Genomic DNA, 14,592 nt, shown 5'->3' with positions numbered 1-14,592 from the left:
TTTCAGCAGAAAATCACGCCCTTAACTGAAATAGTTAAATTGGTACAAAAACTGTACATGCACCATACGCCTGAGCTTTCTCGCTTTTGTGGTCTGTGGTCTGCTCTCTGACAGTACTGGTTAGTAATCAGTAAGTGGAAGTGTGTTCCACAGGGGGGCTCCTAAATTCACAAGCGATGACTCTCCCATTCAGAAGCTCCTTTCATGGATCAGTCCATTCAGCGTTAGTGAGGTGAAGGGAAGTGAAATAGACAGAACATAAAAAAGGTAATTAAAAAAAACATACAAAGCAAAATGCAGTACTAGGTTTTATACCCATTTTCAGATGACTGAACACAGTGGTGTGCAATGCAGCTGATACTATGCTAGCATTTTGCCTAAAGCCTTGTAGTATTATTTACCACACCTCCTTGCACTGATAACATCAATTGTATGAAAAGAGCAGACTGAATTCATACGATTTACAGAACATTATTTATAATGAGCCTGGGAGTTTTACCCAGTAGACGATGGATTAGGCATATGTACACACAGAACCTAAATTCGTTGTCAAAGGCAAGCAATAAGATACTGTGATTTATTTTCCTGTTAAAGGAAATGGTGCAAGCCCCATCTCACATGAATGAAGGTATAAAGAAGGATTGTCAGGATCTAGCTCAAAGTGACGGGAACTTGACCCCTTTACACAGGGCTCATCCTGTAGTAGATTAGTAGTTTCCACAGTCTGGCCAAGTTCAGTATATTTCCATCTCTAACTCCAAGTATAGGATACTTCCCATCTAATACTCTTTAATCAAACTGCAAGAAGTGGGAAGATAGACAAATATTTTAATGACTCATTAAAATTACAGCATGCCACCAATTCCTACCAATCCATCTAATAATATTTAGTCACCCAGGGCTATAATTTATGCCTGACTCGGTTTTTATTATTTGAAAATTCCAGCTCCACATCTCCTTTTTCACCTATCATCCTGAATAAAACTGTATATTGTAGTTTACAGCCTATCCTATTATAACAGGAACATCTCAGCAACTTAGAGCCTTTAGATGCTCTCTGCACAGACAATAATCCCATCTTCATGGAGAACAAGTAGGGGGCTGCCAAACCCCCTCCAGCAGATTAGCCTTCATGGGATGGTTCTGCAGCTGCTTCACATCCTAGTGAGAAGGAGTCACTTCTTCACCACCTCCCTGAACATCTGCCTAATATGCCAGGCTGCTTGGGCCAGCTGCTGGGCACAGTATTTGTTCTGATTGGTCAAATCCTGAGATCTTTTCCCAGCTTTTACTTTGGTAAACTCCCATTGATTTCAATGAATAAGTAGTGAGCATGAAATTCACATGCTTAAAGCCCTCTGCATTGCTAAAGCCATGCCTTGGAGCTATTAGGGGTTGATGAACTGGTAGAGAGGCAGTGAAGGGGGCCTGCTTTACTAAAGGACCTCCATGCCCACCCTGTGTAGGCTGGCAAGCAAAGTGGTGATGGGGGCAGACACTGTGTGGTTGGAGCCCACGTTTATGCAAAGCCATTGGCCCTAATGTTCGGTGCAGGAGCATGGATGGGCTGGCATGGATAGGCTGCATAGCAGTTTTTCTAGAGGTGTTGGTTTGGGGTGTGTGTGTGGTAGATTTCAACTGCTACACTTCCCCAACATAAAACCTGAAGAACTAGGTTTTAAGAAGGTAAAGTGAAATTCACACTAGTAAAGACTGAGTCAGGAGCCAGGATTACAAGAATATCAGAATGGCCAGACTGGGTCAGACCAATGGTCCATCTAGCCCAGTATCCTGTCTTCTGACACCGGCCAATGCCAGGTGCTTCTGAGGGGATGAACAGAACAGGCAATCATTGAGTGATCCTTCCCCAGTTATCCACTCTCAGCTTCTGGCAAACAGAGGCTAGGGACACTGAGAGCATGGTGTTGCATCTCTGCCCATCCTGGCTAAGAGCCATTGATGGACCCATTCTCCATGAACTTTAGGTTTTTTTTTTTTTAACCCTATTATAATTTTGGCCTTTACAACATCCCGAGTTCCATAGGTTGACTGTGTGTTGTGTGAAGAAGTACTTCCTTTTGTTTGTTTTAAACCAACTGCCTATTAATTTAATTGGGTGACCCCTGGTTCTTGTGTTATGTGAAGGAGTTAATAATACTTTCTTATTCACTTTCTCCACAGCAGTCACAATTGTATAGACCTCTATCATATCCCTTCTTAGTCATCTCTTTTCCAAGCTGAAAAGCCTGTCTTTTTTATATCTCCTGTTATAGAAGCTGTTCCATACCCTTAATCATTTTTGTTGCCTTTCTCTGTACCTTTTCCAATTCTAGTATATCTTTTTTGAGATGGGGTGACCAGAACTGCATGCAGTATTCCAGGCGTGCGTGTACCATGGATTTATATAGTGGCATTATGATATTTTCTGTCTTATTATCTATCCCTTTCCTAATGGCTCCTAAAATTCTGTTGGCTTTTTTGACTGCTGCCGCACGTTGAGCGGATGTTATTCACAATGACTCCAAGATCTCTTTCTTGAGCGGTAACAGCTAATTTAGACCATTTTGTATGTGTAGTTAGGATTACGTTTCCATCATGCATTACTTTGCATTGATCATAGTATAGAATTTCATCTGCTATTTTGTTGCCCCGTCACCCAGTTTTGTGAGATCCCTTTGTAACTCTTCACAGTCTGCTTTGGACTTAACTATCTTGAGTAATTTTGTATCGTCTGCAAATTTTGCCACCTTACTGTTTACCCCTTTTTCCAGATCATTTAGGAATATGTTGAACAGCACTGGTCCCAGTGCAGATCCCTGGATGACACCACTATTTACCTTTCCCCATTCTGAAAATTGACCATTTATCCCTTCCCTTTGTTTTCTATTTTTTAACCAGTTACTGATCCATGAAAGGATCTTCCCTCTTATCCCATGACTGCATACTTTGCTTAAGAGACTTTGGTGAGGACTCTTGTCAAAGGCTTTCTGAAAATCTAAGTACACTATATCCACTGGATCACCCGTGTCCACATATTTGTTGACCCCCCTCAAAGAAATCTAAGATTGGTGAGGCATGATTTCCCTTTACAAAAGCTATGTTGACTCTTCCCCAACAAGTTGTGTTCATCTATGTGTCTGATAATTCTATTCTTTACTATAGTTTCAACCAATTTGCCTGGTACTGAAGTTACTCTTACCAGACAGTAATTGCCAGGATTGCCTTTGGAGCCTTTTTAAAAAAATTGTGTCACATTAGCTTTCCTCCTATCATCTGGTACAGAAGCTTATTTAAATGATAGATTACATATCACTGTTAGTAGTTCTGCAACTTCATATTTGACTTCCTTCAGAACTCTTGGGTGAATATCATCTGTTCCTGGTGACTTATTACTGTTTAATTTATCAATTTGTTCCAAAACCTCCTGTACTGACACCTCAATCTAGAATACTTCCTCAGATTTGTCACCTAAAAAGAATAGCTCAGGTGTGGGAATCTTTTTCACATCCTCTGCATTGAAGACCAATGCAAAGAATTCATTTAGCTTCTCTACAATTGCCTTATCTTCCTTGAGTGCTCCTTCAGCACATTGATCGTCCAGTGGCCCAATGACTGTTTGGCAGGCTTCCTGCTTCTGTTGTACTTAAAAAAAATTTGCTGTTAGTTTATGAATCTTTGGCTAGTAGCTTTTCAAATTCTTTTTTGTCCTGCCTAATTATACTTTTACACTGGATTTTTCAGAGTTTATGCTCCCCCAAAAACTGTAACACATTTTACATAGCCATAAACCATTTTAAACTACCCCCAAATTGCAAACCTTATTACAGTTCATTAATTTTTCTTCTTTCCTACCTTTATTTTTACGGGTTGTAGCCAGGGCCGGCTCTGGCTTTTTTGCCGCCCTAGGCAAAAAAGCCCCCCGCCGCCCCCCCCCACCCCCCGCCAGCGCGGCAGGGGAGGGTGCCGAGCAATCCCCCATCGGCGCCGAGCAATCCCCCGCCAGAGCGCCGGGGGGAAGGCGGAGAGTCCCCGGCGGCCAGAGCGCCGGGAGGAGGGCGGAGAGCCCGGCTGGGGATCTCCACTCTCCCCGACGGCCAGAGCGCTGGGAGGAGGGCGGCGAGCCCGGCTGTGGCTCTCCGCTCTCCCCGGCGGCCAGAGTGCCGAGGGGAGGGCGGAGAGCCCCCGGCGGCAGGAGCGCCGCGGGGAGGGTGGCGAGCCCAGTCGTGGCCCTGCTCTCGGGCCGGAGCGCCCCGCCGCGCCGCCCCCCTCCAGGCGCCGCCCCAGGCACATGCTTGGTGGGCTGGTGCCTGGAGCCGGCCCTGGTTGTAGCATACCAGTTTGTCTTGCATTGTTCATTACATTGATCATACCTCAGGACCAACATATCTGGAAAGTAAAAACTTTAATGCCAGTGATTTTTAATAAAGATTCTCCCACCATTAATGGGCCTGATCTAAATTCCACTGAGGTCGACAGAAGATCTCCTATTGATATCATTAGACTTTGGATCTGGCCAAATATGAAAAGAATATCAGAATATAAAGATTCTCCCACAATTAATTAGTCTGATCCTCAGCCTGAGCCTATAGATGAGTCATTTTATTCTTACCAACTGTCCTACTGAAGCCAGAGGGGCCACTCGTGTGAGTAAAATGACTCAGGTGTGTAAGAATGTGAAGGATGAGGCCCTATCAATGCTACTGGGGTGCCTTGATCCCAGATGGACGATATGTGTGGTTAACTTTCTGGGATGTCTAATCCATCCGTATGGTCAGATAGTAAAACATCTATCAAAAACTCATTACATTGGAGAGGAGGGAAGTTCGTGGATTATAAAATTTAATTTACCTTTTACATCTTAAATTATGGTGCCATATCTAAGTTATAAATTTTTGCAAAGCAAATTGCTGGTGCATCTGAAAGGCATTTCCCCCTACTGCCACAGAACTGCTACAGAGGGAGGAACTTGGTGTGTGGGGTGACGATGGTGGATGGTGATGGCACATTGCTTTGAGAACTGCTACGCCTGTTGTTTTTGCAATAAGATGCCTGTATTTACTTGGAGGAAAGGAGAGGAGGTTAATGATATCAGTTACTGGGAAGACAGAGACCCCTCAGTGCGTGAATGAGAAAATTCCTAGATCCACTAAAGATTTATCATTTCACTCTCAAACTTCTGCTAGCGAGGAGACATGCCTGTCTGCTTTCAGTTTCATATAATCACAAAATACTGATTTATTAAATGGTGTCAAACGTCTTCCTGCTGCCTACAATGTATACTCTAAAGGTTTTGTTCCACAATGGAGGAGGCTGAAATAACTATCAGTGTACAAGATGCCGTTTTAAACCGAACAGCATTAAAGGGCTTGATCCTGCAAAACTTTGATCAAGTGAGTTGTCCCGTGGAGCCCAATCCTGCAAACTGTTATGTTTCACTTAAAGGGAAGTGTTTGCCCATTGAAATCAAATACTTTGGGGGAGGAGAGGGCACACAGGCTCTCTGAACACACCTCATGAAATGCTTCTGCTTCCCAGGATTGGGACAAATTCCACTGTTCATGCAGCTGAGGACTTCTGTTGGGAGTCAGGGGTTGCAAGGCTAGGCACAATGGATGTAGACATCTGAGAAATCATACTGTGAACATCTGAAAAGTAAGCTAAGATGAATTATGTCTGTGAAACCTTGGGGTGGAGGTGGAGGCTGGGGAGACTAATACCTAATTAGTTTTGGTATTGTTGACTTAATTTACAATAACTTATGGAGAATAAAGGGTTGTGGGTTTTTTATGATTTATTTTATTTCTGCATTGGGCCTGTTATACATGTACAATTAGAGTCTCCTCTGTGTCAGAGCAGAATGGGTTCCTGGTGACAAAAGCTACTGCAATATTTATCCATAATGTAAAATGGAGGTGTTATGGATGGATAATTATAAGCACCCTCTTCTTTTAGCCATAATGTGGGCTGTTTTCCTGGACAGACACTACCCCAAAGATGTACGTGTGGAATGTGCATCTATTGCAAAAAGAGACAAATCAGCTCTTACATCTGGGTGCTGCTGTCAGGGTTTCAGGAAACTTCTTTGAGTCTATTATAGACCTGTTTTCGCTGAGCAGCGGGAAGAGCGTATGTGACTGTTAAAACAAGAGTGGAAAAATATGTATCTGGAATATGCTTTATCCTGCCAAGCTGAGTGTTTATTGTGGAGCCCAGACACATCTCTGCTTCTTCAGCAGATATCACAGTGTTTCTAAAAAGGCAGACTGCAATGGAACGGTGGAAGCAATTGCTTCAGAAAACTCTGACTTATTGAAGTTTTATATCACGTGGCCCCTATCAAAAATATTAACAATATTAAAAGAGGCCCATAAAAGGTGATACCAGGAGAGATAGAAGTAGTACTGCTTGGTATTGTAATTACCTCAGGATGGGTAGTTGGGAACTTTAATCTGGAGGGTCAGTACTCATCTCATTTTGTTTATCAGGTTTTCATTTGTCATAAATGTTGAAAAAAGTACAGTGGAAAAGAGAATGGAGACTTAGATTTCAGATAAATGCTCTGGTGGAGGAGTGAGGGTTTGGCCATTTTTCAGGTTGGGATGCGGGTTGAAATAATGAGAGGAGCACAGGGGCTGGAAATCATCATGGAAGCTGATCTTGGAGGCTTTGCACATCAAATTGGGTGCTAACGGAATGCAGACCTGGGGGCCCATGGGTTCCAGCTGATCTGGAACTTAGTGAGAGAGGGGTTATTCTATTCCCATTAGTTGCTTTGGAGAGTGGAGCATTCTGTGCGTGTGTATGTGCACACACACACAAACACACACACACACACGTGCACTTTGTGAGAACTACTCTAGTCAGTGTGGTGAAAAAAAAGTCAGTACACTCACTGCATTTCCAGCCTCTTACAGGTTGACTTGAAAGGCTTGGAATACAGCAGCTTTGGCTAAACAGTTTAGTTATATCAAGGATAAAGAATTTTTGCTGGAAATTGACAATTCACCAGATCACTTTAGTATATTCAGTCTTCCTGTCCAGTTTACTTTGATCCTTAAATTTGCTGCCAACAGTTTTATGTGCACGGCTGTGTTTTGACAGGCAAAAAAATAGTTGTAAGCCTAGCTTATTTAAAAACAATATGGACACTGATCCTTCAAGCTCTTGCCCATGTCAGTTTCCCTTACTCAGGGGAGAAGTGTCTATAGCATGTTTGTGAATTTCATGTCTTTGCCACTCCTGCTCTTTAGGGGTGATCTCCTGGCCCTGTTGAAGCCAATGAGAGTTTTGCCATTGACTTCATAGATTCTAGGACTGGAAGGGACCTCGAGAGAGTCCAGTCCCCTGCCCTCATGGCAGGACCAAATACTGTCTAGATCATCCCTGATAGACATTTATCTAACCTACTCTTAAATATCTCCAGAGATGGAGATTCCACAACCTCCTTAGGCAATTTATTCCAGTGTTAAACCACCCTGACAGTTAGGAACTTTTTCCTAATGTCCAACCTAAACCTCCCTTGCTGCAGTTTAAGCCCATTGCTTCTTGTTCTATCCTTTGAGACTAAGGTGAACAAGTTTTTTCCCTCCTCCTTATGACACCGTTTTAGATACCTGAAAACTGCTATCATGTCCCCTCTCAGTCTTCTCTTTTCCAAACTAAACAAACCCAATTCTTTCAGCCTTCCTTCATAGGTCATGTTCTCAAGACCTTTAATCATTCTTGTTGCTCTTCTCTGGACCCTCTCCAATTTCTCCACATCTTTCTTGAAATGCAGTGCCCAGAACTGGACACAATACTCCAGTTGAGGCCTAACCAGCGCAGAGTAGAGCAGAAGAATGACTTCTCGTGTCTTGCTCACAACACACCTGTTAATACATCCCAGAATCACGTTTGCTTTTTTTGCAACAGCATCACACTGTTGACTCATATTTAGCTTGTGGTCCACTATAACCCCTAGATCCCTTTCTGCCGTACTCCTTCCTAGACAGTCTCTTCCCATTCTGTATGTGTGAAACTGATTTTTCCTTCCTAAGTGGAGCACTTTGACCATTTCTCCAATTTGACCAGATAATTTTGAATTATGACCCTGTCCTCCAAAGCAGTTGCAATCCCTACCAGTTTGGTATCATCTGCAGACTTAATAAGCGTACTTTCTATGCCAATATCTAAGTCGTTAATGAAGATATTGAACAGAGCCGGTCCCAAAACAGACCCCTGTGGAACCCCACTTGTTATGCCTTTCCAGCAGGATTGGGAACCATTAATAACAACTCTCTGAGTACGGTTATCCAGCCAGTTATGCACCCACCTTATAGTAGCCCCATCTAAGTTGTATTTTCCTAGTTTATCGATAAGAATATCATGCAAGACCATATCAAATGCCTTACTAAAGTCTAGGTATACCACATCCACAGCTTCTCCCTTATCCATAAGACTCGTTATCCTATCAAAGAAAGCTATCAGATTGGTTTGACACGATTTGTTCTTTACAAATCCATGCTGGCTATTCCCTATCACCTTACCACCTTCCAAGTGTTTGCAGATGATTTCCTTAATTACTTGCTCCATTATCTTCCCTGGCACAGAAGTTAAACTAACTGGTCTGTAGTTTCCTGGGTTGTTTTTATTTCCCTTTTTATAGATGGGCACTATATTTGCCCTTTTCCAGTCTTCTGGAATTTCTCCCATCTCCCATGATTTTCCAAAGATAATAGCTAGAGGCTCAGATACCTCCTCTATTAGATCCTTGAGTATTCTAGGATGCATTTCATCAGGCCCTGGTGACTTGCAGGCATCTAATTTTTCTAAGTGATTTTTAACTTGTTCTTTTTTTATTTTATCTGCTAAACCTACCCCCTTCCCATTAGCATTCACTATGTTAGGCATTCCTTCAGACTTCTCGGTGAAGACCGAAACAAAGAAGTCATTAAGCATCTCTGCCATTTCCAAGTTTCCTGTTACTGTTTCTCCCTCTTCACTGAGCAGTGGGCCTACCCTGTCTTTGGTCTTCCTCTTGCTTCTAATGTATTGATAAAAAGTCTTCTTGTTTCCCTTTATTCCTGTAGCTAGTTTGAGCTCATTTTGTGCCTTTGCCTTTCTAATCTTGCCCCTGCATTCCTGTGTGGTTTGTCTATATTCATCCTTTGTAATCTGTCCTAGTTTCCATTTTTTATATGACTCCTTTTTATTTTTTAGATCATGCAAGATCTCGTGGTTAAGCCAAGGTGATCTTTTGCCACATTTTCTATCTTTCCTAACCAGCGGAATAGCTTGCTTTTGGGCCCTTAATAGTGTCCCTTTGAAAAACTGCCAACTCTCCTCAGTTGTTTTTCCCTTCAGTCTTGATTCCCGTGGGACCTTACCTATCAGCTCTCTGAGCTTACCAAAATCCGCCTTCCTGAAATCCATTGTCTCTATTTTGCTGTACTCCCTTCTACCTTTCCTTAGAATTGCAAACTCTATGATTTCATGATCACTTTCACCCAAGCTGCCTTCTACTTTCAAATTCACAATGAGTTCCTCCCTATTTGTTAAAATCAAGTCTAGAACAGCTTTCCCCCTAGTAGCTTTTTCAACCTTCTGAAATAAAAAGTTGTCTGCAATGCAGTCCAAGAATTTGTTGGATAGTCTGTGCCCCGCTGTGTTATTTTCCCAACATATATTTGGATAGTTGAAGGCCCCCATCACCACCAAATCTTGGGCTTTGGATGATTTTGTTAGTTGTTTAAAAAAAGCCTCATCCACCTCTTCCACCTGGTTAGGTGGCCTGTAGTAGACTCCTAGCATGACATCACCCTTGTTTTTTACCCCTTTTAGCCTAACCCAGAGACTCTCAACACTTCCGTCTCGTATGTCCATCTCCACCTCAGTCCAAGTGTGTACATTTTTAATATATAAGGCAATGCCTCCGCCCTTTTTCCCCTGTCTATCCTTCCTGAGCAAGCTGTACCCATCCACACCAACATTCCAATCATGTGTATTATCCCGCCAAGTTTCAGTGATGCCAACAATGTCATAGTTGTATTTATTTATTAGCACTTCCAGTTCTTCCTGCTTATTACCCATACTTCTCGCATTTGTATATAGGCATCTAAGATACTGGTTTGATCTTGCCTCCCAGTTTTGCCCTGACCCTCCTTTCTCTCTGCCATTATAGCCCATGCTCCCTCTTGTTTCCGACCCATCTCCCAGGTCTCCAGGTTCACCACTTACCTGTGGGCTTTGCTCACCTGTCCCCGTCGAACCTGGTTTAAATCCCTCCTCACTGGGTTAGCCAGTCTGTGTCCAAATAGGGTCTTTCCTGTCCTCGAAAGGTGAACGCCATCTCTGCCTAGCAGTCCTTCCTCGAATAGCTTCCCGTGGTCGAGGAATCCAAATCCCTCCTGGCGACACCATCTTCGCAGCCAGGCATTCACCTCCATGATGCATCTGTCTCTGCCCTGGCCCCTACCTTTGACAGGAAGAATCGAAGAGAATACCACCTGTGCTCCAAACTCCTTCACCCGTACTCCCAGAGCCCTGTAGTCACTCTTGATCTGCTCAGTGTCACACCTCGCAGTATCATTTGTGCCCACATGGATGAGTAGCAGGGGGTAGTAGTCAGAGGGCTGGATAATCCTTGACAATGCCTCCGTAACATTTCGGATACGGGCCCCCGGCAGGAAGCATACCTCCCGAGATGAAATGTCAGGGCGACAGATGGGCGCCTCCATCCCCCTCAGCAGAGAGTCTCCGACCACCACTACCCTACGTTTCCTATTCTCAGTGGTGGCAGCAGACCTCCCAGCCTTAGGGGTACGAGGCTTCTCCTCCTTTACTGTAGGGGGTGATTCCTTCTCTCCTGTATCAAGAAGAGCATAACGGTTACTTATTACCACGGCGGGAGGGTTCGGAGCAGGGGTGGAGTACTGCCTGCTGCCACAAGTAACCAGCTGCCAGTGTCCACCCTGAGCCATCTCCTATTCCACCAGTGGTGTATCAGCAGTCCTGTGTACTGGGACAGGTACCTCAGCTGTCTCCACATGGACACTGTCCAGGAATTGCTCGTGGATTCGGATGCTCCTCAACATAGCCACCTCCTCCTGTAGCTCTCCCACCTGCTGCCTGAGAGATTCCACCAGCAGGCACCTTTCACATTGGATGGTCCCCCCAGCCTGGATATCAGTAAGTGGAAATTGCAAGTTACAGTCTCTGCAAAACCACACCAGGATCTGAGTAGAAGCGTCCATGCTCAGGCGCTCTGTCTGGCTACAGGCGCAGGTGGAGGAGACAGAAGCAGTGCTGGCACAGGTGTTACGGGTCTTCCTAACCATCGTAAGCCTCCCTCTGTCAAACTCCCTCTCAAACTCCCCTGTCTGCAGCCCCCGGTCTGCTGAAAGGGTTGTTTAAGCAAGAAGTTTTGAATGTAGTTGGTTTATAGGTTTTAAGGGGAATAAAGGGAAAACAGATAGAACTGACAAGGGACCCTCGCCCCCTTCCCGCTCTCCTTCTAAACCCCCTTGCGAAACTCCCTGTTAGCAGCCCCTGTTCGCAAAAGCTCCCTGGTCACTTGTGCAGTGCTTTATAAAGCCCTGGCCTGTATGAATGCCCCGCCCACTGATTAAGGCTCAGCCTATTACCAGAGGCTTCTAGCTTTCAGACCTTCCTTTGAAGCTCACAGCTTCCAACTGCCAGCCACAGCACACGGTCCTTCAAACAACCAAACAAACAAACAGACTGACAAACACAAGCTCAGCACACAGCAAGTAACCCCCAAACACAAACAAACATACACTACAGACAGTCACTTACCCCAAGGATGCTGTATTGCTGTATACACACTGGGGGCCAGGATTTTACCAGTAGAGCTTATTCTTTTTTTGAAATACTGTTGAAGCAAGCATTTGACATGGTAAATTGTGACGCCCAGGAGAACACGTTGATAGTGCTATATAGTAGTTTATACTAAGCACACGCTACTGGTAAGGAAGCAGCAGGGGAGAGCGTAACTTTTAATGTGCCGGCTTAATTTGATAAATGACAAACAGCAACAGATGCTGGGGACTTGTGAAATAATGCTCAAACCTTATTTAATATTTGCATGCGGTTTCTGGCATGATTAGAAACAAGACTTGCCTTCTGATTTATGCACTGTGTAAAGGTTAAGGTTATAAATTAACCTAGCGAATAGCCCACTATTTAAGAAGTGTCTGAGCTTTTAAAAAAAGAAATCTATTGTGAAATAAGGCATGATGCAAGAAAACTGTGTGGGACATTTCCTTATCTATGTAGCACTTGTTTGGAGGAAGGCAAATTATGCTAATCTTTTACATAACACTGAATATTCCATTGCTGTTTGTTGTTACTGTGCCGTCCTACCCTGGAAAAACAAAGATCAGTAGTTAACTAACCATATATTTCTGTTCCGATTTGTAATCCACTGGAATAAAACACAAGGACGAAGGCCCAGTCCTCTAAGGTGCTCTGTGCCCTCAACTCCCATTGAAGCCAATGGGAATTGAGGTTGCTCAGTAGCTTGTCCGATCAGACCCTAAATCCGGCCCCGTGGTAGCTTAGAGAGACTCTTCCCTCGACGAACGCAAGGAACTGCTAGCAGAGCTGCAGGGAGCTGGCTAGCAGGCTGTTTGGGGGTGGGACTAGTCTGCAGTTTGGGGTTGTCTGCATCTCAAGAACCATCGTGCAACTAGGTTATATTCAGCAATAAGTACTAATCAAGCTATTGATTGGAGTAGCAGCAAAATGTGTCCACACATGGTGCCCTGTAGATCTTCCCCAGCTGGCAGAATCCCTCTAGTACAAGATACACCAGACAGTGTGTCTGCTCCCCTTCCCTGCCCTGGCTAGGGCAGGATTTGGCTTCAAGTATTATTTTTCCAAAAGTGAAAACATAAACCTATTTATTCATGCCCTATCCTCTTATAATAAGGCCCATTGTTGTCTGTTGGGGGTGATTTGGAAAGGATGGAAAAGTTGCAGTTTCAGATCAATCATATATTATGGATGCTCCACACTTAGATTACAAAGCATCCTTTTCCCCTGCACTGTCCTTACAGTATCATCATCATTCTTGTCTCAACTAATTGTGTCTCTGGGTTATTTATCGATTTTTAATTTTTTTTTATCAATTTCAGTTGAAAATAAATATAGTTCCTCTTTGCATTATCCTTTTGCATTGTATTTTTATAGCACAGACTTGAATGTTCCTTTGTCAATCCTTTTCTGTTACTGCAAAAGAATAGGTGGCATGAAGCCAGAGATGTCCTCTTTATTTCATCTATGAGAACTTTGTGGTGTGCATTGAAAATATTATGAGATTTCCTTCAAGAAAGGGTATTTAAATATGCCAAGAACCTCTTTGAAGGCTTGTCTGTGCTACAGATTGTAACCGTGTTTTAACATGTGTTAACTAACAGGTGTTAACTAGCACAATTGTTAAGTGTAGTGTAGACAAGGAACAATGTTCATTTGACATGTTTATCCATAGGGCTACTCTGATAACACAATTACAAACTGTCGTGTAGACAAGCCTTGAGAATAGAATCTGGTATCATTAAACCTAGTCTCTAAGAGGAATATTGTATGGTATGGAATTTGGGGGGGATGGATGTTCCATTTAAAATGCTTCCCCTTTAGCCAAATTTTATTAAAATGTGTAATTCATCAGATAATTGGATGATTTATGGGATTGCTAATGTGGTATGGAGATTTTCACCTCTTAAATTTCCAGCTCATATGTATCCTAGGTTAGATCAAGTGTTGTTACAACATGATGGGTGTTTGGTGGGTTCATGTAAAAGGAGTTTGGTGGACCTCGTTCAGCTTTGCAGGTAGCACCGTTGGTCCCCTTGTTGACAATCTCAGCAGCGATCCAATGACTGAACAGGCATGAGGACTGAAATGCTCTCCTTCAGGGCAATAAGGGAAGCTTATTCTCTTGCTGCCTGTGATGTAAATGTTCTGAGAATGTTAGCCTTCAAGTGTGTCAATCCAGCCCCTTTCACAAGGCCCTGCATTCATTCAAAACACATTTTTGAATAGTAGATTGTATATTTATGCAAGTCACTGTTGTAGTGCTTAAGGACAGAACTACAGGATCCGATCTTGCTTCTAATGATTTCAGTAAGAGCTCCACATGTACAATAGCTGCACTCGTAAAAGTGTATCCAACCGTGCAGTATTATTGAATTTTTTCTTCTTTGTTACTTCCATTAAAATTTGAGTAATGTAGACTGAGATTGCCATCTCTTTCTGCCCAGTATTCTAAGAACATGGCTGATGCACTGCCAAAGGAAATACTCTGGATTTAAGTTTTTTACAAGCATAGTATGCCGTATTCAAGCGAAGGGATATAACTGTTCAAGTTTTTAATTATGTTTTCTAGGGCACAGCTTCTGTTCTTCAGCGCAGATCTGATAATGAGGAGTATGTAGAAGTTGGAAGACTTGGTCCATCGGATTATTTTGGTAAGAAAAATTCAACGTAATAAAATAAAACATTGTTTGGAAAGACATGTGGAAGATAATTAGTCTCTTTCAAAATTAGTTTTATAAGCTTCAGTCAACCACAGGGATATATAGGGTCAGATTTTGC

The 14,592-nt window shown here is 43.2% G+C and overlaps 1 protein-coding gene across 1 annotated transcript in view; it reads left to right on the top strand.

The window, feature by feature from the left end:
* The window catches only part of PRKAR1B (protein kinase cAMP-dependent type I regulatory subunit beta), a 128,064-nt gene that overhangs the window by 110,566 nt on the left and 2,906 nt on the right, over positions 1 to 14,592 (top strand). Inside the window, exon 10 of the mRNA XM_005289159.5 lies at positions 14,384 to 14,465. Within this exon, the coding sequence (XP_005289216.1) occupies positions 14,384 to 14,465 (82 nt within the window). The remainder of the gene's footprint in view (positions 1 to 14,383; positions 14,466 to 14,592) is intronic.

Source organism: Chrysemys picta, chromosome 10 (assembly GCF_011386835.1).
Source record: "Chrysemys picta bellii isolate R12L10 chromosome 10, ASM1138683v2, whole genome shotgun sequence".
Taxonomy (NCBI): Eukaryota; Metazoa; Chordata; order Testudines; family Emydidae; genus Chrysemys; species Chrysemys picta.
This window is presented reverse-complemented; position numbering and strand designations above follow the sequence as displayed.